Source organism: Callorhinus ursinus, unplaced genomic scaffold (genome assembly GCF_003265705.2).
Source record: "Callorhinus ursinus isolate GAN/ISIS: 27379988/994484 unplaced genomic scaffold, GSC_fseal_2.0 scaffold51, whole genome shotgun sequence".
NCBI lineage: Eukaryota > Metazoa > Chordata > Mammalia > Carnivora > Otariidae > Callorhinus > Callorhinus ursinus.
Window position 1 is genome coordinate 3,072,745 of NW_027397113.1, and position 27,753 is coordinate 3,100,497.

General features: G+C 57.1%; 1 protein-coding gene across 1 annotated transcript; it reads right to left on the reverse strand.

Moving 5' to 3' along the window:
- Window positions 1-694: 694 nt before the first annotated feature.
- IGHMBP2 (immunoglobulin mu DNA binding protein 2) lies at window positions 695-27,751 on the reverse strand. Its single transcript, XM_025878671.2, has 15 exons — window positions 27,579-27,751; window positions 25,174-25,343; window positions 22,193-22,376; window positions 21,868-21,965; window positions 19,294-19,457; window positions 17,808-18,008; window positions 15,659-15,806; window positions 13,036-13,210; window positions 10,499-10,681; window positions 10,065-10,183; window positions 9,470-9,564; window positions 8,409-8,532; window positions 6,688-7,587; window positions 4,317-4,489; window positions 695-1,784 (listed from the first exon to the last, which is right to left on the reverse strand). The coding sequence occupies exons 1-15, from the start codon at window positions 27,662-27,664 to the stop codon at window positions 1,590-1,592; spliced, it is 3,015 nt and encodes a 1,004-aa protein (XP_025734456.1). The 5' UTR covers window positions 27,665-27,751; the 3' UTR covers window positions 695-1,589.
- Between the last annotated feature and the right edge of the window lie 2 nt (window positions 27,752-27,753).

The window sequence follows — 27,753 nt, forward strand, 5'->3', positions numbered from 1 at the left end:
CGGCAGGCAGAGGGGAAGCAGACCCCCCCCGCCCCGGAGCAGGGAACCCGATGCGGGGCTCGATCCCAGGACTCCGGGATCATGACTTGAGCCGAAGGCAGACACCCAACTGACTGAGCCACCCAGGCATCCCCAGGACAACACAGACATCTTGAATGCCTGGTCAGGGAGGCTGCGGTCACAGACACACAAATGGCGTTTAGGGTCAGCAGGTGCAAGGTCTGTGTGAGGGGGTCTGGGTGGGTGCGGGGGCAGAGGACATTACAAGTCGGCCGAGAGCAGGTAGTCAGACCCGGGGCCGTGGACGTGAGGGGGAGGCAGCCCCCAGGGAGGCGCCGTCTGGACCGCCTGCCTCTTTCTTCCTGGGGCAGCAGCCTCTCTCCCACCACCTCTCCACAGAGGCTGGCTGGTTTGTACCAGCTTACAACTCCAGCCTTCCCGATTTCAAACTTTGGTTCTAACTGTTAGAACAGCCAGGGATTTTTCCTCCCCTCTGGCACCTGTGAACGGGGACAAGGCCCCCACAGGGGCCCTGCATGCCCACCTTCTTGCTCCGAGTACTGCCAGCACCTTCCGGATGCCCAGGGCTCGGAGCAAACGTGGGCTCACCCTGAGCCCCGGGCTACTCCAGGAAAGGGACAGGGAGCAGAAAGGGGGAAGCGCATTCACCGTAGACACATAACCACACTACGGGTGGTGTGCAGAGATCTTTATTTTACTCTTAAATAATTTATAGCCCACTTAAACAAACAAAACTCTGAGACTAAAATGTGACATCCGCCTGAGGTTCTCCCCACTACAGCAGCCGGCAGAGATCACTGGGGAACACCTGTCGGAGGGCTCGGCTTCGTGTCGGCCGCGCTGCTGCCCTGGGACAGCTCTTTCCTGCAACCGCCACACACGAAGGGCTCGCTCAGGCCACACGCCTCGGGGACAGCTCCAGACCGAGCCGGGGCAGTCTGAGCCGTGTCCGCCGCCCTGCATGACCAGGACGGGTCACTGCAGCCGGCAGGGAAAAGGGCACAGACGGAAACTGGCCTCAGTGAAGTCGCTGCATGGGGACACACGGGAGAAGGCACCCGGCGTCTCAGACGCATGATCTGACTTTTCAGGTGCTCTCCCTCCTTCTGGTGGCCTGAAAGCTGGCCGGCCCCCAACAGTGGGAATTTCCTTGTACGAAGCTTGAGGGGGCACTGGGCTGGGACAGCAACACCCCACAAGATGCAGATGGTGGGATTTTGGTTGTGACTGGGAAGGAAGAAGAGACCAGGAAATGGTCCAGGGCAGAAGAGGGACGGGACCTGCCCGAACCGACCCACACCAAGCCCAGAGAGAGGGCCACGGGGCAATGACCACATGCCCCAGGCACCCTCCTCCAAGAGCTGGTTAGAAGAGCTCATCTCCAGGGTCCAAAACCACACCCTTCCTCCCACAGACACCGTGCCCACCCGGCTCTGGTACAGGCAGGTGGGCCAGGCTGCACACCGTCACGGGGAGCAGCTACAAGAAAGCAGAAAGCAGCCCTGCTCGCCCTCACAGGTTTTTTTCAAAAACAGAAGCTCTGAAGCTGCGTGTGAAGAGCTCGCCCATCACTTCTTCTCCTTCCGTTTACTCTTCCTCTGGCTGGTCAGCTCATCCAGCTTCTTATCCAGCCTCCTCTGGAGCTGGGCCCTCTTGGCTGGGTCCAGGGCCCTGTCCTTGGTCCCACTGCCGGCGTAGAGGACTCCTTCCCGGCTGATTCTCTGCCGGGCGTGGGCACGAGCCCTCTCCCCACAGCCATGGATCTGGGGGGGACACAGCAGTCAGTGGTGAGCCAAACGGGGACAAAGGCCCTGCAGTGCTGCCCATTGCAGAGCTTGGGGACCATGAAGCCCCAGCACGAGGTCTTGGAGGGGCTCCCTACTCCTGCAGCCGGACCCGGTCCTCACCAGCAGGCTGCTGGGGTGGGGGGCACGAGGGAGCAACAACACCCCTGCCCTCAGCTCAGCCCCAACCGTCCTCTGTGCACATGGTGGCGCAGGGCCGGATCCCCACACCCTCCCTGACGGGGGGTGACGCGCGCGCGCACACACACACACACACACACACACACGGCCGCCGGCAGTGGTGTCTGAACAGAACATCAACACACTGGCAACGTGCCCCTGCAGCCACGCTGCCCTTCGTTGAGCACACAGCCCAAGTACAACCACTGTCCCCTCTGGGCCAAAAGCTGCGCTCTTTAATCCGCCCCCAATGCTAGGCCTGTGGTGGGCGCTCCGAAAGGAGCCCGACCCGATGAAGTGCCCCCATGTTTCCGGAAAACTCTCATGTAACTCCTTCTGTTTTTGAAAGGACAGGAAGAAAGACAGAAGGAAACCCTCCGAGCCTGCCCAGTGCCAGGCACTACAGCCAGTGCGTGTCCCGGGTTCTTTCTAGAAAGCCCATGCTAACCCGCCGCAGAGACCAAGGGTGTTCCCTTGGGAACTGCCAGGTGGGACCCAGTTTGGACCTCACTCATCGGCGCGCCCAGCCCTGTGCGTGGCTCACCGAGACCCCCGCGGCCTGCCACCCTCGCCGTGCTTGTCCCCCCCCACCCATGGGGTGTCCTCACCCTTGCCCCTTCTGAGCGGCCCCAGGCCCACAGGGTGCCTGCCACAGCTCTCCCAGAGACAGCCGGGTGGTGCCAACCTCTCCACGTGGCCCAGGATCCCACACCCAGGTCAGGGGGCGAGGGCGAAGGCACACTGCTCACTGCACGTGTGGGGAGAGTGGCTCGGGCTGAGGCAGAATTCATTTGCCCGTGTCACAAGGAGGGCAGGTGACAGAGCTGGTGCTTGCGGCCCAGTCCCCGCCGCCCAGCCCTGTGCCATTTCTGCAAGAGCCTCATCCCACAGAACATCTCAGAGCAGAGGGACCTGTGGCCCTGCCCGCACCCAGCACATCTTGTCTGACGGGACACGGTGCTGGTGCTCCCCACGACACTTCCGGCCACATGGGGCACATGTGCTCTCAGGGGCCGGGAGCTGCTCCTGCAGCGGGAGCTGCCCAGGGTCTGGCACCTCCCACCGCCCCGCACCACGGACCCACACAGCCTGTGCCAGTAACGCAAGCTGCTCACCCAAACCTCGCACCTGACGATTTCTAAACGTTCTAGATGAACAGCTTTCCAAAACACCACACACTTTGTCAACAGGCACGAATACAAACTGTGCACGCACGGGTGCATGTCAGGAGAGGAAAGCGTGTGCGTGCGTGCAAGTGAAGGGGGAGAAGGGGCGGGGGAGGGAGAGGAGCCCCTGCCCGGGAGGAGGCCCTCTCTAGGTTAAGAGGTGGCAAAGCTCCCTGTTGGCAAGCAGCTACACCCCCTGACCCAGAGCGGGATACCACCAGGACCCCCATGCAGCTCGTCCAGGATGGTGACACCCCAGGCACCACATGCCCTCCCCCACACCTGCCCCACCCACCCGCCTCCGAGAGCCCCACTGCCACGTCCCATCGGCCCAAACCAGAAACCCAAGGGCCCCTCTGGGCCCTCCTTCCCCTTTCCATCATGACCCACAACCCGTCCAGGGCCCAAGCCCACTGCTCCACGCTCTCCACGACCCACCCCAGGACCTCCCAGCCTCGCCCTGAGCCTTCCCTGTGCTGCAGGCAGGGCTCCAGCAACACGGTGGTACTGAACCCTCAGGGCTCCCACAGCCTCCAGAACCGGGGCTCAACTGCTCAGGGCACAGACTTCTCAGCCTCCACTTCATCACCCTGCCTCCTGCTCTGCTCCCAGCTGCACAAAGGCCCTCCCTCACTGGGGCCTTCACACGTGCCCTCCCCAGCCCAGCCCCCACCCCTGCCACCAGCTTGACACTGGGTCCTCCCTCACCATGGTCAGCACGTGGCACCAGACGTGGTCTCATACCCAGGTCCCACAGGTCCTCGCCCCCCCCAGGGCAGAGATGAAGCCTGCTCTGGCCCCCAGCTCCCCATGCCTGGCAAAGGAGATTCCCATCCAAATGGGCTCAAGAAATGAACAAAAATGGGCAGGCAGCCCATTTCAGACCACAGGCCAGAGGCCCCACCCCCCACCTCCCCTAGGCTAATCACTGACGGACCCCAACGACCCTCTCTGCCCAGAATTCCCACCAAATTGGTTGCAACTTGGCAAGTATAACGTTTTACTTCCTCACACCCTGATGCATTCAAAACAAAGCACGGGTCTATGTCCGTCCATCGGAAATGCCCAGTGCTCGCGGCCAGGCACCGCTGGTGTGAGGAGCACATCTGCCCAGAGCCCTGCAGACACCGCCCCCCCACCTGAACCCCGGGAGGGGCCGCCGTACCTCGGGCAGGTGGTGGCTGAGGCAGTAGCGGCGGCCGCAGTGCAGACAGAGCTGGCCCACGGTCACGACGCTGGCCGTGCACTTAGCGAGGCTGCACGCGTTATCAGCCTTGATGGCGGCCGCGACCAGGGCCTCGAAGTCCTCCTCACCGGGCAAATCTACAGCCGTGTGTCCTAGCGGAAGAAAGGGGCCACTCAAACAGGGAAGAACACAGACGTCAGACTCACGGCTGCCCCACCGAGCTGCCGCGCCCAGCTTCCCGATTTCAGTTCACAGTGAACAGGCAAATGACCCTCAGTCATGCTCGGTGTCTGTGCAGCCTAGAGCGGCCCTCCTTCAGCGAGCTAATAACCAGTCCCTGCCGGGAGGTGTGGACCGCGTGCGGACTTCCTAGAAAGGGCTGGCGGTGCGTGGAAAGTGCCCCTGAAAAGTCCATCCTCTTTCATCAACAAAACATCTAAACTCCTTACGATGTTAACCGTACCAGGGAAACGACAGCGTATTCGGATGAACCACAGTGTATTCGCAGATCACAATGTTAGGGGACCTCAGCGCTCCTGACCGGGTATGTAGAAATCTTTTGAAGTTACCAGAAAATGCTTACAAGCGGAAGAAAAACACGAGATCACGTAGAAGTGCAGTTCTGTGAAACACACACCCGTAGCCCAAACACCTGTGCGTGGACACGCGGGAACACGGGGAAGGCATCTGCTAGGCGGCTGTCACCAATGGCCTGGGGCACGGGCACAGACGAGACGTGCCGGTGGCATGCCACAGTGCCAGGCACCCGGGTCAGGACGGTTGGCCGTGGAGGGGACCCAGGGGAAACCGTGAGCTCAGCCCCACTGGCCTGCCGGCGCTTCCGTCCGCCACGGCCACGGCCACGTCAGTCCCTCCAGGCGGGCGCAACTCTGCCACGGTCCCCTGCAAATGGGGAGGTGCCCCTAGCCCACCTCCCCAGACGGGCTGAGAGATGCCAGGCTCTACTGCACTCACACGGGCACCCGAGGCAGGGGAGGGACAGACATGCTGAGGCCCAGGAGCAGTAGCAGGAGGCTTGGACAAGGCCTGCCAAGGTGCTCGCCGCTCGCCGGCGTCTTCAGGAAACAGGGCGCAGGGACCAGGCACGCAGTGTTCAGGCCCCAACCCAGAAATGAGGCCTCACAGAGCCCTGACCACTTACCCCACAAGACCTGTCGTTCCCCCAGCCTTCCTGCGCGGCAGGCAGCCCCTGATGCATTCGGTGGCACCCTTCCCTAAGGGGCCCCCAGCCATGGCCCCGGGGCCTGCTCAGACTGGCCTCTGCTTCTCAGGTGCAGGGACCTCAGCAGAGTCTGGGGACCAACTGGACAGACCACGTTCGGAGCCTGAGGGTGAATTCTGAAGGTAGCTGCTTGAATGAACGCTTCAAAACTGAGTGGTGCTACCATCGCCTAAACAGGGCAAAGTCTCCCCAGGACGCTCTGTCCTCAAGTGAACACACCACACACCCCTAGAAGGCAGGCCAGGTCCTCCCGTCAGTGTCCCAGCACCTGCCCTTCACGGTACTAACCACCCCTCGCTGTGGTTTAGAAAGGCACGTGACATTTCCTCCCTCTGCTACAACGTCGCCCTGGAGAGCAGGGGTGACCTTACTTCCCAGCACAGAGCTGGGCACGTAGGAGCTACGCACTGAATCCCACATAACGAATCAGCTACAGCCTCAGGCCCTGCAGCTGCTTTCTAAGACCAGGAGTCATGCCCGTGCAGCTTTGCTCACGGGAACTCAACGAAAGAAAGAGAATGTGCATGGCTGGGGTGGTCCTGCTCGGAGAGCAACAACAGCTGAAGAGATGACCCAGAGACCTCCAGAAAATCCAGGTCTTCAAGCTCAGTGCCCGTGGATGCTCAATCACAGTGCAGGACAGGGGGCAGAGCAGAGAGCCCCATGGAGCACGCCAGTGCGCAGCCACCGCCGCGCAGGATGGGAGCCGGGACGCGGGCCAGCGGGCCTATAAGCCCGCTCGGGTCCCAGCGGAACAAGGATGAAGCCCAGCACGGAGGTCTGTGATTGCCCGAGGGCTCCTGTCCACTGCCCTCGTCTCCTCGTCTCCTCTTCCAGGCTCTTCCCCTGCACTAAATGCACCCCAAGGGCCTCCTACCTGCCAGGCCCTGCCTGAGGACCTGGGGACGCCAAGGTCACTGTAACCAATCACTGCCCTCAAGGAGCTCACACCAAACCAGTTAAAAACAAGGTGCAAGATGCAGAATCAGGGCAGTAGCACGAAGAAGTCCTGAACCTTTTTGAGGGTGACAAGCGGTCTTCAAGTGGGGCAAACACCCCAGTTAAGGGGATACCAGGCCTGTATTGCCATCAGATGAACCCACTTACCTTTGGCTTCTTTCTTCTTCTTCTTCTCTGGTAACGCGCGCAGCCCGGACCGCAAGGCCTGCTGCCCCTCCTTGGTTGGCCACTCCTTGGCCGGCCCCTCCTTGGCTGGCCGCTCCCGCCTGCTCTTCTCCCTCTGCAGCCTTTCCAGGTGCAGGGCCTTCAGATTCAGGGGGTCCTGACTGCTCTGCTCCCCAAGAGGGGGCTTGGTCTGTGTGGGGCCGGGGGCCGTGGGCCTGACAGGGGCTTGGCTGCCGGCCCCTGCTGGAGGCTGCAGGGCTGGCGGGGCGGGCGGGGCTCTCTTGCTCACAGTGATGAACCTGTTCTCCCCTTCCCCGGCGCTGTCATGCCTCAGCCCGTGCTCTTCGGCTATCTGGTGGACCCACATCCTGTCATGGGAGTTCAGGGAAGCAGGAAACTCCAACTGAGTTTTCTCACTCGTCACAAACTCAGCAATCTTGGCTCTGAAGTGTTCTGCACGGTCTCCGCTCCCGGCTCCCTCTGGGCTGCCTCCGTTGAGCCTGGGCTGAGAAGGGACCTCAGGGCCTGAGCGCTTCCCACCCGGCCTCCTCCGCTCCAGCCCCTCAGCTGCTCTGGCCTCCTGGGCCCCCTCCCGCGGCCGGCCCCCAGGAGGCTTCCTGGCCAACGCCGCAGAGCCGTGGGGCTTCGCGCCAGCTCGGCCGTGGCCCTGGGAACTCTCGTGGGAGTAGTTTTCAGGGATGATGTCGTCAAGATACTCAAAGGCCGTGCGCACTTCCCCGTGCTCCGCGAAGTGATCCACCAGGGTCTTCAAGAAGGTGTGGCTGCTAACGGTGTGAGAATCACACACGACCGCCACGTGGCGCCGCGCGCGGGTGACAGCAACATTGATCCGCCGGTCCTCGGCAAGGAAGCCCACTTCACCTAGGAACGAGCCAGGGCTGAGTGGCAGAGCAGACCCAAGACGAAGGAATGGAAAACAGACTCTTGCACCCGAGCAGTAAGGATCACCAAGGGGATCACCAAACACCCCTCCCTCCACCGGCCACCAGCCCGCCCCCACACCGCCGCCTGCGCGGCATCCTACTGTCCGCCCAGGGCTTCCCAATCTGCCTCCACCACACATGGCCTGGACGTGGCAGCTACCGAACCACCGCTTATCTCCAAGTACGACCTCCTCCCTCAGCCCAGTCCAGGGAGTGACCGCAGCCGGCAGCGGGGAAAGCATGAGGGACGCTCCAGTACCTTGGCTCCCCCCACCCCCTCCCCACTCTCTTATCCGTCCTCAGCCTTCCACTGAAGGTGCCTTACAAAGCCCAGACAAACTGTTCCTGAGTACACCACCAAAAGGAATAACCACAAACCGGAGCAGTATAAAAGCCAGGCCCTGAGGCTAACCTTGAGGCCAAAAACCAAGCTCTGTGCTTCTGGGGCCTCCCCGGCCTGGGCAGGGCATCCAGGCGGTCCCCGAGGGCACACCCGCACGCCCGTGCTGTCCCCTCTGCCGGGAGCACCGGGTCCCACCCCCGCAGCAGCCCAGGGACCACTCCTGCCCCCTGCGGCACTGGGCCTGAGTGGGCTCCGTCAGGGCCCCACTGCCCCCCACTCCCTGCCCACTCTCTCGCCTGCCTCCAGCCCGACGGCGAGCTCAGAGAGGCCGCACTCGCACTGCCCGGCACAGCCCCTAGCAGAACCCCAGTCCGCCGTCTGCGGTGCCCCAGAGGACTCTGCTGAGCCCCACGTACCTTTCCTATTGGATCTGACGAAGGACAGGACCACAGCCTCCTTCTCTCGGCCTTGGAAGCCATCGACGGACTTAATTTCAAGCTCGGGGTGCCTGTGGGCAAGGCTCTGCCTGAGCAGGTCCACCTGGAACACCAAGTAAGGCCGGTCCTCAGCTCAGCTCAGGCCAGGGCAGCCTCGACACTCCACCCGTGGACTCAGCAGAGGGCCTCACACCGCAGAACAGCCATGACCGCCGCCTGACAGCTCAGTGAACACACAAAGCAGCACCTGAACAGGTCAGACGTGGCCCCACACCCCAGCACTGACATCATGTCATTTCTTCTGGCTCAGGTGACAAGCCACCTGCCTCGGACGCCCCTTTGGGTGATGCCTGTGAACCAGGAAGGGGTGGCAGCCGATCCACAGACCTCATGATACTTTGCTACAGCTGCGTTTTCCCACTAAGAAAGACAGGCTTTACCGATAAGCACGTAGGCACCGAGAGAGAAAACACGAGAAACCCCGAAAAGAAAGGAGCAGGTGATGGTTGCTCCCACTGGCCCAGCCTCCACCCCTCCTCCAGGTAACAGGCAGCACCCCGATCTCTTCCTTCAAGAAACTGTCCATCCCACGCTCAGCCCAGGAAGCAGAGCCAGCCCTCCTGCCCAGAGATGGGCAAGGACCCTGCTCTGGCAACAGGAACCAGCTCAGCGATGGGGACCTGAGCCAGACTCATAAGATTCAAAGCTGAGACCCTGTGGGAGATGCCGTGAAGGGACCAGCAGTCCCCGGGGCAGCCCTATAAGGATGGCGCCAGCCCAAAACAGCCTGGGCCACCCGGCAGCTGTCCAGAAAACAAAGCCAACCAGGGAAGCCAGCTGACATCAGGATGGGGCAGGGGTGTGGCAGAGCAAGTCCAAGGGACAGACGGAGACACCTGCTGATGTCATGTGAGCCCCAGATCCAGTCGTGAGGTGGTCTATTCCACCTGGAGTTTACGGTCACAGAGACACTAAATGACCCCCGTCCTTTAGGCACTTGGGGGTGACTGCGCCCCAACACACAAAGTGGCCCCTCACACCTGGAGGTTGTATGGCGTGATGATGGCGATGTCACTCGCTTGGACACCGGCGTCCACCAGGGCCTGGATGTGCAGACTGACGAGGCGCACTTCACCTGGAGGGCAGCAAGCAGGCTGTCAGTCCAGGTCACCCCGCGCTGATCCCCGTCGTTCGTGCTAGCTCCTTCAGCTCTCCGCCCAATTCAACAAGCAGATCTTACACTGTGCCTGGGGTAATGCCCTGAGCCGCAGGGTTGCAGATCTAGCCAACGAAGACGCAGGCCACGCAGCTGAGCCTCAGTTTACCCCCGCAGTGCTGAGTGTGCGACCCAGCAGGCTGGCACCGTGGGTGAGTAAGGATCTCACCCGAGGCTGAGCAGGCAGGGCTGGGCCACCACGCGCTCCCAGGCCTACTCCTCCCCCCGAACCAGTGCTGCCCACTGCGCTCCCGTCCGGCTCGAACCCCCCAGCTCATCGGGGACGGGCTCCCACCTCCCCTCTTCTCTCCCCTCACTCAGCTCGTCCAAGGTGGACAACTGCAGACACTCTGGTTTCTATGAAGAGGAGCTCAGGGTCTGTGTAAGCCAGGAAGCTGGCCCCATCCGAGCAAGCTCACCAGGGTTCCCCTTAGACTGGTCGTTCTCCTCTTCCAGTTCAAACAGCCCACAGCCGGCCGTGTCCACGAGCAGCAGGGGGATGCTGGTCTCCTCCGTGGCAGCCACTCCTGGGAGGTCCCTGCACACAGAGAAAGACTGAACTCGTGAGGCCAGGGCAATAAAGCAGAGCTGAGGTCCTAACCACAGAACTCACATCTCCCGTCACCCCCTTGGGCACGGGCTCTTCCCACGGGAGAACGGGGCTGCTCCACTGGGAACACGAGGGGCGTGAAGAACATCAGACACTGGGTACCCCAAGGGTAAGAGCAAGGCCCCTCTCCCCTCCTGAAAACTAGCCTCAGAGGTGACTTTGACTCTAAATCTCTCCTGAACATGGTTCGGGTGACCCGAGGGACTCAGGGCAGGCCAGGTGGGGCAGAACCAAGTCACTCACCGCAGGAGGTGCCCAGCCACAGAAGGGTGGGCCGTGAGCTGCCCGTGGTACAGGGCGTCCGAGGCCCACTGCATGATGGCCTGGTGCATGCGGTACTGCACCGTCAGTGTCCGCACCACCCGCGCACCGCGCTCCTCCACCAGGCGCTCCATCAGGCTCAGCGACAGCCCCGCCAGGGCAGCCCTGCACCAAGACAGCAACCGGAAAGCAGAGCCTGAGTCTCCGAGTCCGGCCTGAAACCAGGGGCCAGGGAGGAAAGCAGTGCTCAAGCCTCAGAACCCAACGCCCCCACCAAGTTCTGACCTAAAATTAAGGGTGTGGTCACCTCAGAGAAGCCTGTGTCCTCATATCCTGGGACCTGCGAACATGTGACCTGACCTGTGTGTGCGAAGTTGAGGGCCACTGTGGGGCGAAGTGGGGCCAATGCAATCACAGGGGTCCTTCCAAGAGGGAGGCAGGAGGGTCAGGGTCAGGGCGGAAGACATGACGAGAAGGAGAGTTGAAGACGCCGCCTGCTGGCTTTACAGAAGGAGGTGGGGCCCAGGTGAAGGAGGGAGGCGCCTCCAGAAGCTGGCAAAGGCTAAGAAATGAACCCTCCCCTGGAGCTTCCCTGCCAGCACCCTGACTGTAACCCACAGAGACACAGTTTGGACCTCCAGCTTTCAAAACCACACACAATAAATCCATGTTGTTTAAGTTTGTTCCAGTAGCAATAGCAAGCCATTACAGATCAATTATTTAAACTCCAACATACTTCAGCCACAAGTAACCCGTTGCTAATCATAACTGCAACTAACGTTCACTCCGTCTTAACACCTTACCCCCTATTAATTCGCTGTATCCTCACAAAACCTTAGGAGGTTGTGTTGTGCTTCCCACTTCCCCAGGAGGGGGGTGAAACACAGAGAGGGGGAGTGACCAGCCCCAGGCCGCCCAGCCAGTGAGCTGCAGCTGCTGGAGCTGGAGCCTGGAGCTCCTCTTCACCATGAAGGCACACCACCTCCCGCTGAGTCGGTGATACTAAAACGGAAGGAAAGTTCCTAATCGTACTTCAGGGGTCCCGGCTCTATAAGCTTGTAAGACCTCGTGGTCAACCTCTTCCAGTACAGACACCTACTGAAAACAACTCACACCAAAGACACGAGCAAAGCAGCTGCCAATCCCAGTCCCAACTGCTCGCAGAGAGCTAGCCAGCACGCATCCCCCCACAGGGGAGGGGGCGTCCCTGCTCTGAGGGCACAGATCCAAACGCTCTCCACACAAAGGTCTGTGGAGGACAAAGCTCCCTTTCAAGGGCCCCTGGCACTCCGGAACAAGTCGCTGAATAGCGCCCACGGAGCCCCTGTCCGGAGGCTCCACGCTGACTCCCACCCTGGGGGGCAGTTCTCCCACCAGGACAAACTTCCCAAACGTAGCCCCCCCATCTCCACCTGGACCGTGCCCGCTCTGAGGAACCAGATTCTCTGAGGGGTCCTGACCTAATGCACCTCTGCCTGGGGGCCCCACTCCCCTCTGGCGGGGTTCCACCCAACACGCGCTAGCACGGCTCCACTTCTGGCCATCAGAGAACACCAAGGGAGCATTCTGAGGTCCACTGGGACCTGTCCACACTCACGGCCAAGGAGAGGACCGTCTCAGGCGGCAGCGGAACGAGAAGACAGCCACCTGCGCGGGAAGGCCTTCCCTGCCTCGGGGATGGGTGGGCGGCCCCAGGCAAACGGACACAGGGCCAGCCCTGGCCCCGGCTGCATGTGACTCACATCCTAGTTGAGACGGCCAGGGAACGGACAGACCGACACGCACCACTGCGAGCGAAGGGGAGGGATGCGTGCTCAGAAACACTGAGAAGCGCTGAGACAGGGTGGTCACGGGGGGCCAGGAAGGGGGCTCACCTGAGAGAGTACTGAATGGAGGACGGCAAGGCCACCCCATGTCCGGGAAGGAGCCGTCCGGACGGGGACAGCAAGGGCAGAGGAGGCCAGGGTGGCCGGAGCAGTGGATGAGGGGAGCAGCAGGAATGAGGTGAGGCGGGGGCTGGGGGCGGCCGAGCTTGCTCACAACACTAGGGGCCGCTGCTGCATCTACAGCGTGCAGGATCGGAGCCTACGGAGTCGCTCCTTGTGGCCCAGGTGGCAGGATGTGCCTAGAGGTCAGGACTCTAAAGACTCCACGCCAGGCCGGAAGCTGATCGGCCCAGAGGCCAGTCGGCCCACCCACAGAAGCAACTGTCTCTCGGACCGCCCCCCGGCGGGGACGGGCACATCGACCTGCTGGCCTCGCCAGGGAAACTCCATTCAACTGGCCCGGACTGGGCACAGTGCCAGGTGCTGAGACTACAGAGATGTGCGTGGCGGCTACGGCCCCCGAGCTCGGGCCCGCGCGGCCCGACCCACCTGACACCTGAACCAGCGCACGCAATAAAATGGGCAGGAAACGCAGAGGAGGGCACGGCAGGGCTTCTTGGCCGCGACGCCGCAGGTCGGGCTGAAGGGGTGGCGGGTGAAGGCGGAGAAGGGCACCGCGGGCAGGGCTCTTACTTGTGAGAGACCGTGGTGGGGGGCAGCTGCTTGTGATCTCCAGCCAGGATGCACTTCCTGGCCTTCAGCAGGGGGATCCAGCAGCTGGCTTCCAGGGCCTGGGCGCACTCGTCGATGACCACCACGTCGAAGTGGCCATCGGGCAGCAGCTTCAGAGGGCCGTCGGAAGAAGCACCTGGTGAAATTGGAACCGTGAGCCTTCACAGAAGGGGCTAGCTGCGTCCTAGAGGCTGCGACCGCACCGAAAGAGACACCAACAGGCCAGTCAGTTCAGAACCCAGTCCGGCATTAAGACTGTGTAAGAAGTATGCATCTTGGAATAAACACTCAGGAAGAACATTAAAAACCTCTTGTTCCAGGCCACCTGTGTTTCAGTGTAGGGCAGTGTGCTCCTAGGCAAGGGCCACCCCAACATTCCCAATCACCAGAATCAATCACCCCTTGGGGCTGGGACCAAGGCCTTCGAAGGGTGTCTGATTTCTAAGTATTATTTCTGTACCATTTTCTGAATCTAGAGCTTAATTAATTCCCCCGTAAGATGTTCTCTTGGAAACACACAACAATTAACTGGGCACCAATCTGGGGGGGAGGGGAAGAGCCCCCGCGTACTTGACAACACAAAACCACAGCCCCAGCTCCTTCTTGGAACAGCCGTGCCATGGCAAAAGCTCACGTGTGAGCAAGACCCGGGCCCCACGCCAACCCTCATAACCAGCAGTGGGCCCGGGCAGGCCACCCACCCTGAGCCTGTTCCTCATCTACAAACGTGGGCACCACCTGAACCTCACAGGGCCGTTAAGATGACCAAATCCTGATACGCTACATACGTACTAACACAAAGTACGTGAGGTGCCTGCCACAGGAAGGGAGCTTTTAACAAATGACTTTGAGACTCAGACCTGTGTCCTGATGAACCCCCTGAGGGATGGGGTTTGCAAGGGTGGCTGGAGAAGCTGCTGGAGGAGGCAGGACTTGGCAGGTTCGGAGTATGAATGTGACTTCACGGCATAAAGAGAAGCACGTCCAGGAGACCCATTCTAGCTCCCCGTCCAACAGGACAGGAGGACTTAAAAGGCCACAAGCTGACCTTGCTGAGTTGCGGGGGAGGCTGCATTGTGATTTCCAGCAAGCACCACATTTAAAGATTTGATCAGGTGGAGAAGGACCTCTGGAAACCCTCTCCCTCCACGAGAGCAACAAGAACACTGGCAGCATTGTCAGAATCAACTTTCTCAGAACTCCAGTAATTAGCTAAAGGCTTGTAGCAACCCAGGGAGTGTTTGTTTTAAAAGACGTGGCTCTCGGGACGCCTGGGTGGCTGAGTCGATTAAGCGTCTGCCTTCGGCTCAGGTCATGATCTCAGAGTCCTGGGATCGAGCCCCGCATCGGGCTCTCCACTCAGCAAGGGAGTCCGCTTCTCCCTCCCCTTCTGTGCTCTCTCGCTCTCAAGTAAATAAAATCTTATAATAATTAAAAAAAAAAAAAAAAAACGTGGCTCAATCTGGGCCAGAACACAGAGTTCTGCAGTGTTCCTACAGGCAAGGCCCTGCCTGCACCCCCTCCCCGGTTCTGTGGGAGCCCTGAAACCAACAGCCGGCAATCATGGGAAAAACCCGCAGCGAGGAGGCAGAACTCCCTTGAAGCCCCATTCCCAGAGAAATGCCATGACTGGGGCTGTCTGCCGGCTCCCCAGAAGACCCCACTCTCAGGACTGTATTTCCCCTGACTTGGAACTCACCTAATGCAGACAGCCCTTCCCCCAGGCGTTTGCCCAAAACCATCAGAGTCTCTGAGGCAACTCATAACAGCTGGAGTGAACAAGAGGTAACCAGAAAGCTTCCAAGGAAGAGTCGGGGAGCGAGATGTGCATGGGGGCTTAGGAAAGCTCCAGCCTGTCCCCAGGGACCCGGCGGGCCACACACCTCATCAGGCTGTGTGCATGCACATGCAAGACTCGAGGAGGCCGCAAGCACTCACGGATGGCTCACCCCTGGCTCCGCAACAACAGGAAGTGAGGCCTAAGAGTTGTAAAAAGTGCGCCCCAACACACACAGAGCCCCTTTGGCCAAGCCCGGCAGATGTGCTGCTTCCGGAGCAGGAGGGACTCTGTGGGGTCCTTCCTGCCCCCTAAGCTGGCAGGCTTCAGAAGCCACCCGGGGCGACGATACAGGCCTTTCAGAATCAGCTCAGCAAAGTCACTGAACAAACGAAAGAGTAACAGCAAGCTCTGGGGAGGGAGGAAAACCCGATTTCCAAATCCCTAATCCAGGAATGAAACCAGTGTTGTTGTTACAGATGCCACATATAGTTTTTATAGTAGGGGAGGGTATGAACAACTTTGACCTGTGTGTGCAATCAGTTAGATTAAATGAACAAACTCCTTGAAGACAGCCGCTCGCTAAAGAAGAGGAAACCTGAACATCCCTGTATTTGGTATCAGTGCAACAAACGGAGCTTGTCGTTGAAAACCTCCTCACAAGGAAAACTCACTGGTGGATCCTACCCACTGTTTCCAGACAACTCTACACAACCCCCCGCCCCCCCCCCCCAGCAGACTGCGGAAGGGAGAGCACCTCCTGGCCCCTCCGGGGGGCCGCGGCAGGCACGGACCCGCTGCCCTCACCTGCGTTTGTCGCCAGCACCACGGCTGCTGACGTGAGGCTCTCCAGCATCGCAGCTTCTTCCCTCTCCTCCAGCTCCTTCCTCAACAGCTTGATTTCACTCCAAACACTACTCTTCTCTCTCTTATCCTGGGTCTGCCTGTTCTTCGCCTACGAAGGAAAGCCAAGAACACATAAATATGTGCACACGACCCTGCACCGACTTCGCTCTTTTGTGCTCTTGAAGTGCTTCTGGTTATAACCAGCTGGTCCACTTCACGAAGTCTCTCGAGAGCCACTAACACGTCCGAAACCTGTCTTGAAGGAGCAACAGATCCGCACAGGTAAGCGAGCGCCCGGCACCCCTGCGGCCTCCCAGCCGGCCTCACCCGCACAGGGAGAGGCAGAGGGGCAGAGTCAGGCCCTTGACACGCGCGGCGGTTTGAACTGTAACTCAGACGAAACCAGAAATTGGACCCCACCCTCCCCTGCGCAGAGTCACCGCACATGCTCTGGGCAAGAAGGAGCACCTGCCATCCCAGGATTTGGGTTCCAGCTGCTTCCAGGTGAGAGACTACACTTCAGCTGTTAGTCCACGCTTGACAAGAGAGTAACAAATTTTCTTCAACCTATAAAATGCTGACCTAAGGCCTGACTTTCTGTAATACTAAAAAAGACACCCTTCCTAACCTGTGATTTCTCCTTTGGAGGACAAAGGGTGGCAGGGTTGACTGGAAGGGTCTTCCTGCGCCTCCCTTATGGAGAAGAAGACCCTGAAAAGCACTGAGTCAACGGGAACAAGAAATGCAGTCATCCATGTTTGTGGTGGAGGCAACACCATCCGTGTGCACTCCTACACCCCCTCTACCCTCAAATGACATGCCTCACCCTGCCCCCACCTCTGCTGGGCCCACGCGGGCATCTGGAGCGCCATCCCGCTGCTCCACGCCCACAGGAAGGCTGACTCATGGCCCCAGCCCTGTGGGGCCAGGACACGGAGGGGCATCACCGTGAGGCCGTGAGGCCAGCTGACAGCGAGCAAACAGGGAGTGCCAATCAGAGAACCACCGAGCTCCAAAGTACCTAACTGCAAGATAAAACACCTCTCCAAGGCGTCTGCCTTCGGCTCAGGTCATGATCCCATGATCCCAGGGTCCTGGGATCGAGCCCATCGGACTCCAAAAAAAAATACCTCTCCAATCTCCAAGTAACCTGTCACCACTGCCTCTCTCCCACAGGCAGAGTGTAAAACGGACCAAAAATTGGGACGAGTTTTTGAATTTTTATTTTCTTGCCAACATTACCTAGCCAACATGACCAGATCTAGGGGACGCTTAGAGAGATGTCTTCTTTAAGATGATCCCTCACCTACTCTGAAAACAGTTGAGTCCCTATTACATGCTGAGTACAAGTTTCTACCAAAAGTAGACAGTCATTTATTTCTTAATAAAACTGGGAAAGGGCGCCTGGGTGGCTCAGTCGTTAGGCATCTGCCTTCGGCTCGGGTCATGATCCCAGGGTCCTGGGATCGAGCCCTGCATTGGGCTCCCTGCTCGGCAGGAGGCCTGCTTCTCCCTCTCCCACTCCCCCTGCTTGTGTTCCCTCTCTCGCTGTGTCTCTCTTTGTCAAATAAATAAATAAAATCTTTAAAAAACAAAAACAAAAACTGGGAGAGAGCTTTTTTTTAATGGGCAGTCCTGATATCTGACATTCTTTTTTTTTTAAGATTTATTTATTTATTTGAGAAAGCGAGAATGAAAGAGAGAGAGAGAGCACATGAGAGGGGGGAAGGTCAGAGGGAGAAGCAGACTCCCCGCTGAGCAGGGAGCCCGATGTGGGACTCGATCCCCGGACTCCAGGATCATGACCCGAGCCGAAAGCAGTCGCTCAACCGACTGAGCCACCCAGGTGCCCCTGAAATTCTTTTTTTTTTAAAGTAGGCTCCATGCCCAGTGTGGAGCCCAACGTGGGGTTTAAACTCAAGACCCTGAGATCAAAACCTGAGCTGATCAAGAGTCAGAGGCTTAACAGACTGAGCCTCCACGATGCTTGAAATTCTTAAAAGAACTGACAGACACAAAGAAAAGCGAGAGGAACACAGACAGAAGTGACTCCAAGGAAAGACCGCGGGTCGGAAACCACGCAGAGCGGTCGCTGGTAGGAGATACGTACGAAGGCCTGATCGATGTCCTTCCTGATGTCTGCGACAATCTGGGCGTTGTCACTCCGCGCTAACACTGCGTCGAGGGAATGCTGCTGAATGGACTCCAGCAGGCGGGCGGGGTGCCCGAGGCGCAGGATTCTCTGCTTACACTGAGCCAGACGCTCTACCAGATTATCCACGGCGATGTTAGAGGGAGCACAGCACAGAACCTGGGGAAGCAAAGCTCAAATTCGGTGACTTCTTTAGTTAACCACTTCAGTTCACACTAAAACAAAGGAAAAGCCCTGAGAGTAGAGAAAAGAGGACAGAGTGTGCACAAGTGGTCATGACAGAGCGCAAACATATAGCTGGAGCAAGGGTGGGTGCAGCCTAGAGGACAAGCATTACCGCAGACTCTACAGGAGCTTGGGTCTTAAGAACTCCTAGTCACCAAAACACCAAAAATGTTAAATAATTTGCAACTGGGGAAAAAAAGGACTCGAAGATTAAAGCGTGCCCTGAAATATTCAGGACTGGAGCATCCAGCTCATCACCAGTGAAATCACTTTATCATCTGACAAAGTGGAACAACGGAAGATCTTTCTGATGGGCTCAATCTTGCTCCTACAACTATTTTCTGTAGTGATTTCAATCAGGAGAGAAAAATCCGAAGCCCCACCATCAGAAGCAGGTGACAGCTGCAGGGGCAGCACGGCGGAGAGCCCCCCACAAGCCTCAGAAGCAGGCGCCGCGGCCATCCCTCCCCGTGTCCTGAGGGCCTGAGCGGAAACAGGGCTGTGTTCTTTCTTGCCGTTTACGCAAAGAGAAGGCATCTAATCAAACCCCCAGACCTGCTTCCCGCCAGTGAGTCATCACTTACTCAAGTTTTCAAATGCCTACACCAAGTCACTCGTTTGTAGGAAACTACTGGACAGTTTCATGACCAACCGACAGATCTCCCTTCAGCTCGAAGCAGCGATTCTGCCCGCGGAGGAGTGGGAGGCTCGGAGCAAGAGCCCTGGAGAGCGTGTCTGCCTGAGTTCAAACCCTGGCCCTGCCACCCACTGCTCCTGACTGGGGCATGTGCCCTTAGCTCCGTGTCCTCTGGAAATGGGGGGTACCGGCAGCTCCCAGCACCCAGGGTTTCTGTGAGGATTACCTGAGTGATGTATGGAGAGTGCTCAGAAGGATAACTGTTTTGTAAAAAGCACCCAGTAAAATGTTGACCATTATTATTCTAATTCTTACCGTGATCTGACATTCAGAAACAAAGATTTTCTGAAAATTTTCCACATGCTCAGAATCCATGGTGACTCATGTTGACACAGATGAGGATAAAAGACCCTTTCTCAGCCATTAAAAATGTAAGTGAACAGTAACATACAACACTTCCCGTCTCAGAAGATCGGTCACCTGTGCACAGCACACGGGCAGGAGTGTTCCTGACCAGGCTAAGACCCAGCCGAGCACCTGCGAGCCCGGCATGGGGAGCTCATGCGTGTTGACGGGGCCCACCTTTAAGCCCTGCCTCACAGCCTGCAGAATGATTTCAACCACGGTGGTGGTCTTCCCAGTGCCAGGAGGCCCATGGATGATGGCAAGCTCTTTCTGGGACAGCGCAAAGGAGACCGCTTCCTTCTGGGAGGCATCCAGGGAAGTGTTATAGAATGGCAGCGGCTCTGTGGGAGAGGCAACAGTGTTAGGCTCCAGCTCAGCGCCCCCAGTACTTCCTCCTGTCAGGGGGCACTGACCGAAGGAAGTGCCGACCACGGGGCTCCGGGACCTCCCTGGGAGCCAGCCAGCCGACACAGAATCAACCTGCTTGGGCTTCCAATGGTTCCTCCCAGGACAGGAAGAGGCAGAGTATGGACCACAGGCCCAGTGCAGCCGGCTGCCTGTTTTCGTGAGACCAGTTTCCCTGGGACCAGCCATGCCCATTCACTGACGTGCTGCCTCTGGCTGCTACATCAGCCCACAAAGCCAAAAATATTTACAATCCATCCCTTTATTTAAAAAGTTTGCCAATTGGGGCAACTGGGTGGCTCAGATGGTTAAGCGTCTGCCTTCAGCTCAGGTCATGATCCCAGTATCCTGGGATCGAGTCCCGCATCAGGCTCCCTCCTCCTTGGGAGCCTGCTTCTCCCTCTGCTTCTCTCTCTCTCTCCCCCTCTGTCTATCATGAATGAATAAATAAAATCTTTTTAAAAAATTAATTAATTAATAAAATAAAAAGTTTCCCAACTCATGCTCCACAATAACAGACCTTTCTGAAGTAAATGTTTCTTGGAATCTATTCATTTCTACTAGGGGCGCCTAGGTGGCTCAGTCGGTTAAGCATCCGACTCTTGATTTCGGCTCAGGTCATGATCTCAAGGTCATGAGATCGACGAGCCCCGTGTCGGGCTCCACACTCAGCAGGGAGTCTGCTTAGGATTCTCTCTCCCCCTCTGCCCCTCCCCTCCACGTGCACTCATTCTCTCTCACTCTCTCAAAAAATAAATAAAAATTAAGTTATTTATTTCTATCATGTTGCCCCTTTATAAGTGCCCACAAAATGACAAAAACAAATGACAAAAAGGAATTAGGAGCAAATTTCGGAATCCTGTTTGTGAACACTGAATCTTCCATGATGAAGACCAGTTATCTGCCTCCTGTGCTCTGTGCTCCGTGTCCGGCTCTGCAGGGTCCCTGTGCGTGGAGACACCCAACCCGTGAGTGAGCAGAACGCCGGGGCACAGCGCCCTGAGCTGGCCTGGCCAGACTGACACAAAGTTGAAAAGCAGCAGCAGATCACCTGACCCAAAGCCCCAGCGCACCCCACTCTCCACACTGTATCCCTTTTCCTTAGCTATCCACCTAACCACAATTTACCGTGCTCCCTAAAACACAGTAAATAAATTTCTAATTCAGTGTCCGCACAGTAGCCTCTTGATAAATATTTGGCAGAATAAAACACTGAAATGTGAGTGCGTGCAGAACCTGGAGGTACCACCCAGCAGCCCTGTGCTTAAAGCCAACACAACACTGGGTGGTCGGCACAGGCCTGACGTCACATGGGCGCAGGATAAGCCCTGTCACCCCAGGCAGCAGGAGAGACTGAAGGTTCACTGAGGCCATGCTGGGAAAGTGGCAAAGTCAGACTGTGGAGGATTGGCAAATCACGGCAGCTGCTTGTGGAGACAACATGCTCCCCTCAAAATGGGTTCTTCAAGACCATAGAGGGATAAGAGAAAGTGCAAAGACAAGGAAGGGGTGCGTGTGTGCACGTGTGTGCACACGTAATGTCTGTATGTGAAAGACACGGTGTTCTACGTGGAAAAGACTAGAATACACACAAATACTAGGGAGGCTAACTACAGATGGTAGGTTCCCAAGTGCTCTGTTTCCCTTGCTAACGCGCTTCTCTATTTTCAAATATGCTACAATTAACACATATCATATTACTCTTCTCATCTGAAATAAGCGATCTTCAATTTGAAGGATGCCGAGAAACAATCAAATGTGTTTAGAATTAGGACTTGAAAGTTGTTTTTGTTTTTGGGGCTTTTTTTAAGATTTCATTTATTTATTTGACAGAGAGACAGAGAGAGAGAGACAGCGAGAGAGGGAACAGAAGCAGGGGAGTGGGAGAGGGAGAAGCAGGCTTCCCGCTGAGCAGGGAGCCCCATGTGGGACTCGATCCCAGGACCCCAGGATCATGACCTGAGCTGAAGACAGCCGCTTAACCTACTGAGCCACTCAGGCGCCCCAAATTAGGACTTTTCAAACAAACACAAAAACACTATTAAGCACAGACTGTGCTCAGCCATCCTCTTTCCACAAATCACTGAGCTAGAACATCCTTACATCTTAAAAGAACAAAGATACATTCGAGAGAACATTGTAAAGTCAACAGAATGAGCTGCTTCCTTGCACTGAGCACACGAGAGTCCAGTCCACGTGAGTCACTCAAAGAAATTTATAAAAGACATGAAAAGAGATGCCTTCTAACTGCCCGTCCTCGAACTCTCCCTCAAACACCCTAGGCCCTGCTGTTCTCGGTGTGTCCACAGTGACCTCAATCAGAAAAGAAAACACAAAGGTTCTTACGTATCTCACTGGCAGGACTGGGGGCTGATCCACCAAAGAGGACCTCTATGAGTGAGAACGCAGGGCCAGAATGGTACTTCTTTAGGGTGATCAGAGCCCTGCCAAGGGAGAAAACGAGAATTAGGAGTTTGGTGAAAACCAGACATTGACTCCCTGCCCAAACCCCTGCCCAGCGTGGCCACCTGCAGCTGCCGTCTCCCATGAGCGGCCCCCAGTGACTCCACACTCAATGCAACTGCCCCCTTCTGCCCAGCAGGACAAGCGGTCAGGGTGAGTGAGTGGTGCTTGAGGAAAAAGAACATGTGATTCCCAGTCACACCCTTACTTCTTCAGTCGCTTGTAAGTGACATCATTGGCAAGTTTTAACAGTCTGTAGGCCTGCTCCCGGTCCAAGCTCAGCTGGAAGTCATGGGACTCGTCAAAGGCCACCGTGACCGATCTCTGCGTGATCCGGGTCAGGATCCCCGTGGCCAGCTGACTCCCTTCGTCACACAGACCCACTATATCGCCTGTAGAAACAAAGATTCAAGTTACACAAACACTGCGCAGAGTTAAGCCGTGAATTAGTTTATATAATAAATTCCAGCATATTTCAAATAACCTATCTCTATTGCTCTCTTTAGGAATGAAACCAGTAGCGGCAAAAGTTTTTTAACCAACACCTAAATTAAATATGAAAATTGACTTGAGATCAATGAACCGTTTAAGACAAACATGCCAGTCAATAAAACATTTAAAGTGCCTACTCACTCTGTGCCAGGCACTGCTCTAAGCAGTGGTCTGATTAAAAACAAGACACAGACGTCTGCACCAAAGGTTTTAAGGAAAGACAAAGCCCAGGAGGAGATGGAGAGGGACACAGGCATCATTTTAGAAACAGTGTATGGCAAAGGCTCCTCTGAGTGGTGGCAGGTAAGCAAGACGGGCCCTGAACAAAGTGGGGGCCACAGCACATCTAGGGGAGAACATTCCAGGCAGAACGGGAACATGAGTGAAGGAGGGAGAGAGGTCATTTGCTGCCCACTCAGCACAGATCTCCCCCACTTCCCATGGTAATTGTTGGGTGATTCACTCATCTGCTAGGTGACCCTGACACCAGGGAAGGAGCATGCAACCTACGCCTGAACCAGTCGCTGCATCCCACGTCTCCGGCCACAGTGACTGTTCAGGGATGAACACAGGACCAAGTCTGCCCCTGAGACGCAGTGAGACTTTTGCTTGGCACCTGGGAAAAGGCCCTCCGTCTGTCCAGCTTGACCAGAAACCTGAGGGCATGTCGGGGCCAGAACTGCTGTCAGGTGTTGCCTGAGAAGGAAGCCACCCCAGAAGACGGCAACGCCAGGAAATGGAGAGAAGTTAACGCCGAGCGACCCCCCATGAACCCTGAAGCCAATCTTCTAGTACCACCATCAATGTAGTCCTTCTTGCCCAAGCCCATTTGGCTTGCTTTTCTAGAAAAAAATTTTTTTAAGATTTTTATTTATTCGTCAGAGAGAGAGAGTGCACACAAGCAGGGGGAGGGGCAGGCAGAGGGAGAAGCAGGCTCCCCACTGAGCAGGGAGCCCGATGCGGGACTCGATCCCAGGACCCCAAGATCATGACCTGAACCGAAGGCAGATGCTTAACCGACTAAGCCACCCAGGCGTCCCTGGCTTAGCTTTTCATCACCTGGAACAGAAGACAGTTCTGACCAAAACAGACTCCACTCTGAGATAAAGCCAGAGCTACTCATGTATTTACACTCCCTCTATTCCGTGTCAGAAAGTATATGCCACAGTCAACCAGGCACCAGGCACGCTCTTAGCCTGGGCTGTGTTTTCCTCCAGGCGACGAGTTTCATCTGTACCTCGAACCTTTTCTCTGGCTCCTTCCCCAACTTTATAGAGATAAGCAGCAGATGGCAACAATGCTCCTGGGGCAGGGTCTGGTTCTGTGAGGAGGGCCCGCTGTGGGGCTGAGCACAGAGGACCCCATGCCTCCTGGGACCTCCCCACCAGCGCCCTGCATAGAATTGACATTTCTTAGCTGAGCTTTAAAACTGCTCTGCAGAAGAAAAAGTAACAACCTCACCTCAATCTGATCAACAGTTGCAGCGACACATCAGATTTTCCACAGAAATGCTGCTTCCCCTGACTTCCTGTTTATGAACCCCTCATCAATCTCTGGGGTCACACTCCACAATGCCAGCTAACTGAATATACTACGGAATAGATTCTTACTTTTGGTTTTCAGGGTTTAGGACCCCCCCCCCCACGGACCTTCGACCCCAACAGCGAAGCAGAAAGGTGCCGCTCTAACGTCCCCAGCCCCCATCTACAGAGGGCGGGTGGCGATGAGCTCTAGCTCACTTCACAAGAACATGTAGGACCTGATCCCAACCAGCGGCCCTTCATCCTCTCTGTCTCCAAATCCAGCCCAACAACCGTGGGCAAGAGTTTGGGAAATCAGAATAGGAAATCAAAAACCCATCACCACCAAAACAAGGTGGAGACTTTTCTAGAGCAAGTCCAGCACAGCAATGCTGCTGTCTCCAGGTCTGGGGGCTACACCAGACACGCCGGTGTGTGGCTTAGCGGCCTCTTCTCTCCAGCAGGGCTGGCATGAGTGTACCCCGAGTGTGCTGGGCACGAGAACCCGGGGGAAGACAGAACCATGCACACCGCACCACGGCGGTCCAAGGCTAATACGAGGACAGTCACATGTAGTTTTACCCTTTCTAGGAGCCGTGATAAAAAAAAAAATTAATGGGCGCTTGGGTGGCTCAGTCGATTAAGCATCTGCCTTCAGCTCAGATCATGATCCCAGGGTTCTGGGATCGGGCTGTGTTGGGCTCCATGCTCAGCGGGAAGCCTGCTTCTCCCTCTACCCTTCACCCCTGCTCATGGTCTCTGTCAAATAAATAAAATGTTAAAAAAAATTTCTTTTAAACAAACAAGTAAATTGATCTTAATGACAACATTTTTTAACCCAATACATGACAGATACTATTTCAACATGTATCAGATTTCAAAAGAAAAATGACTCTGGAGATAGTCTAAATTTTTTGGTACTCGAGCTTCAAAATCTGGTGTGTCCTGCCCACAGGTCAAGAGCTCCAGAGCCACCTGTGGCTGGTGGCTGCCATTCTGGACACACAGACCTAGACTACCAAAAAGCCACATAAGTGGTGAACTCCTAATTAAGGGTTCTTCGTTGCCACGCTTTATTCTCCAACTAGCCACGTGCAAGCCGGTCTCCACGAGAGTAAAAGTCACAGTTTGGAGACCAGTGGTATGCAACACATGCCTACATCACAAACGCACAGACCCGAAGTAAAGCTGTTGCTGGGAAGCACCGCGGCAGACGCACATCTCCTGGGCTCAAAGGTGACCAGCAGCCGCCCATACAGCCCGGTCCGCTGGCTGGACACCTGCAGCTTCAGCAAACACACGCCTCGGCTCTGCAGTTCTTTCGGAGAGATGTTTTCCTGCCAAGACCTGGAAGACACCCAACACTGAGTGTTCAATATTTACGCTTTACCAACTTTTACTTCCACCCATACAGGACGAAAGTAAAAGGGAGAGAAAAGCAGACAAAGATCTGTGCACGGGCACTAAATAAAACCCAAAAGGGTTCCACATCTGCCCTGGCATCCTGCTCCTCCCCCACCCCTCCTGCAGGTAGAGCTAGTCTCTTTACCTGCTCTACTCACACTCGGCGCCTGGTTCCCCGGGGTCACTAAGTCCGTCGGTGCCCCCACCAACCGCCCGCCATCTGTACCCGCATGAATCCACTCTGCCTCTCGTCCTCACCACCATAACCCTGGTTCAAGCCACACCCCTCATCGTCTGGACCAGACAGAGCTTCCTGCCTCCTAACTGCCTGACCTCGGGGGCTTGCCCTGACCAGTCGCAAGCAGGAGCACCCACAAAATCCACCCTATCCACTCCCCTTCGAAACTTAATAAAGGAAAACCTCACTAAAGTGGAGTGGGAGGCCAGAAGGGGGAGCTGCACCATCCCCTGTCAGTTACAGACCCCGACAGGACAGAATCCTCAATCAAGCAACAGGGAAAGATGCACATTGCATACCCTACAAGAAATCCACCACCCCTCCAACTCATCCAGTGAGCAATGGTCATCACCCTGAACTCCTGCCTTTCTGTAATGGACTTCCATTCAAAACAATCCCTCCCACACCCTCCTTCTCCGTAAAATAAAGGTCCTCTCCGTCATTTGTTGCTCTAACCTAGAGTTTGTGCCACAGCTTCCTTGGCCGGAATTTCAATTCTCTGCCATTATGAATAAACCCATCTTGCTAGTAAAATAACTGGCAGTTTTATTTTTAAGGTTAACACCCACCCCCCCACCCCCCGGCACTTAACTGCTCAGAGAGCCATCCTCCACGCACAGAATACAACACCAGCTCACCCACAAGGCCCTTCTCAATCTGAGCACTGCCTACCTCTCCGTGGGTGCTCACTCTCCTCTGGGTACTGAGTTGAGCGCCTGACAGCAGACCATCTCGTGCTCACCGCAAACCTGTGAGGTGGGAATAATCCTACTTCACAGGCGACGTGGCTAAAGATCAGAAATGTAACGTGCGAAGTCCCACAGCCATACATGGAGCTGGGGTTCTACCCAGGTCGATACAACCGCAAAAGCTCTTAATCTTCAAATCAAAAGCCTCGCACACAAACCCATCCGCGTTTGCAGTGCAGTGAATCAGACTGCCTAGCCTCCAACCCGACTCCACCTGTGTCACCTCGGCCAAGTTACTGAACTGCTCAGTGTCACAGCCTCCTCAGGCACAAAATCAGAAGAACACTGAGGGTTAAAGGAACGAACACACCGAAAGAGCATTTACAGTACTCTGTACGCGTTCGCTGTTACTGTTTCCGCTAAATGAGTATTCACGTCCAGGCAGCAAGCAGGGCTCTCTCTAGTGCCCATCTCCCCACGCCTCATACAGGAAGGCTCCTCCACCCACCTCACTCATTTTTGAGCTTGGTACCACCTGTCCCTGAAGCCCGCCTTAGCCTCGCACCTCCCAGGGGGAGCTGGACTTCCTCCACACTTGCTCGGCCCTTTCTGAGAGCCCGCGCCCGCGCACGCGCGGACACACAGCGTGAGTGCACCCAGCTGGAAGGCACCGCTTACACGGACCCAGGCCCACCCCGTGCCCAGGCCCAGGCCCCTGCCCCGGTCCCCTGCCCAGGCCCTGCCCAAGTCTCTTGCCCAGGCCCACCCCCCTGCCCGGATCCCCTGCCCAGCTCTCTGCCCCCGCCCAGGTCCACTGTTGCCCAGGCCCAGGCCCACCTCTGCCCAGGTCCCTTGCCCAGGCCCACCCCTCTGCCCAGGTCCCCTGCCCAGGCCCAAGCCTTCCCCCACCCCTACCCCCGCCCAGGCCCACCCCCAACCCCGCGCCAGCCCAGGAGGCCGCATCCTCGAGCCCTCCCACCGGCCCCGCACCGAAGAAGGGAAAGGGCTGAGGACGCGCTGAGGGAAGGGGCAGGACCTAGGGCTGAATGTTTGGGAGTGGGGGGGGCCGCAGGCCGAAAAGAAAAGGCTTCTTAAGGACCCCAAACCGGCACGGGCCGCCCGGGAGGCGAGAGAATCCCATCCCCAGCGGCGGCCGAGCCCCCCAGCGCCGCTGGCGGGACTCGGGGGGGCAGGAGGGCAGATCTCTGCCCGAGGCCAGCGGGGCTGGGGAACTGCCGACCGACGCCGTACCTGCGCTCCTCGACCTCCGCGTCTCTCTCGAGCTGCAGCAGGTCCAACTGCCTGGTCACGAAGCTCTCCACAGTCGCCGAGGCCATGGCCAACGCCGGGCCCGGGCCCAGGGCCGCCGAGCTCCGGCTGCCGCGACAGCCGGAGTTCCCGGGCCGGACCCTGTGCGTCGACGCAC

Coding starts and splice junctions, on each gene's coding strand:
- IGHMBP2 (XM_025878671.2), bottom strand. CDS start 27,664: ATGGCCTCGGCGACTGTGGAGAGCTTCGTGACCAGGCAGTTGGACCTG. Junction 8,533..9,469: donor TCACGCCATACAACCTCCAG/GTGTGAGGGGCC, acceptor TTGGTGTTCCAG/GTGGACCTGCTCAGGCAGAG. Junction 4,490..6,687: donor GAAGAAGAAAGAAGCCAAAG/GTAAGTGGGTTC, acceptor TTCTTCCGCTAG/GACACACGGCTGTAGATTTG.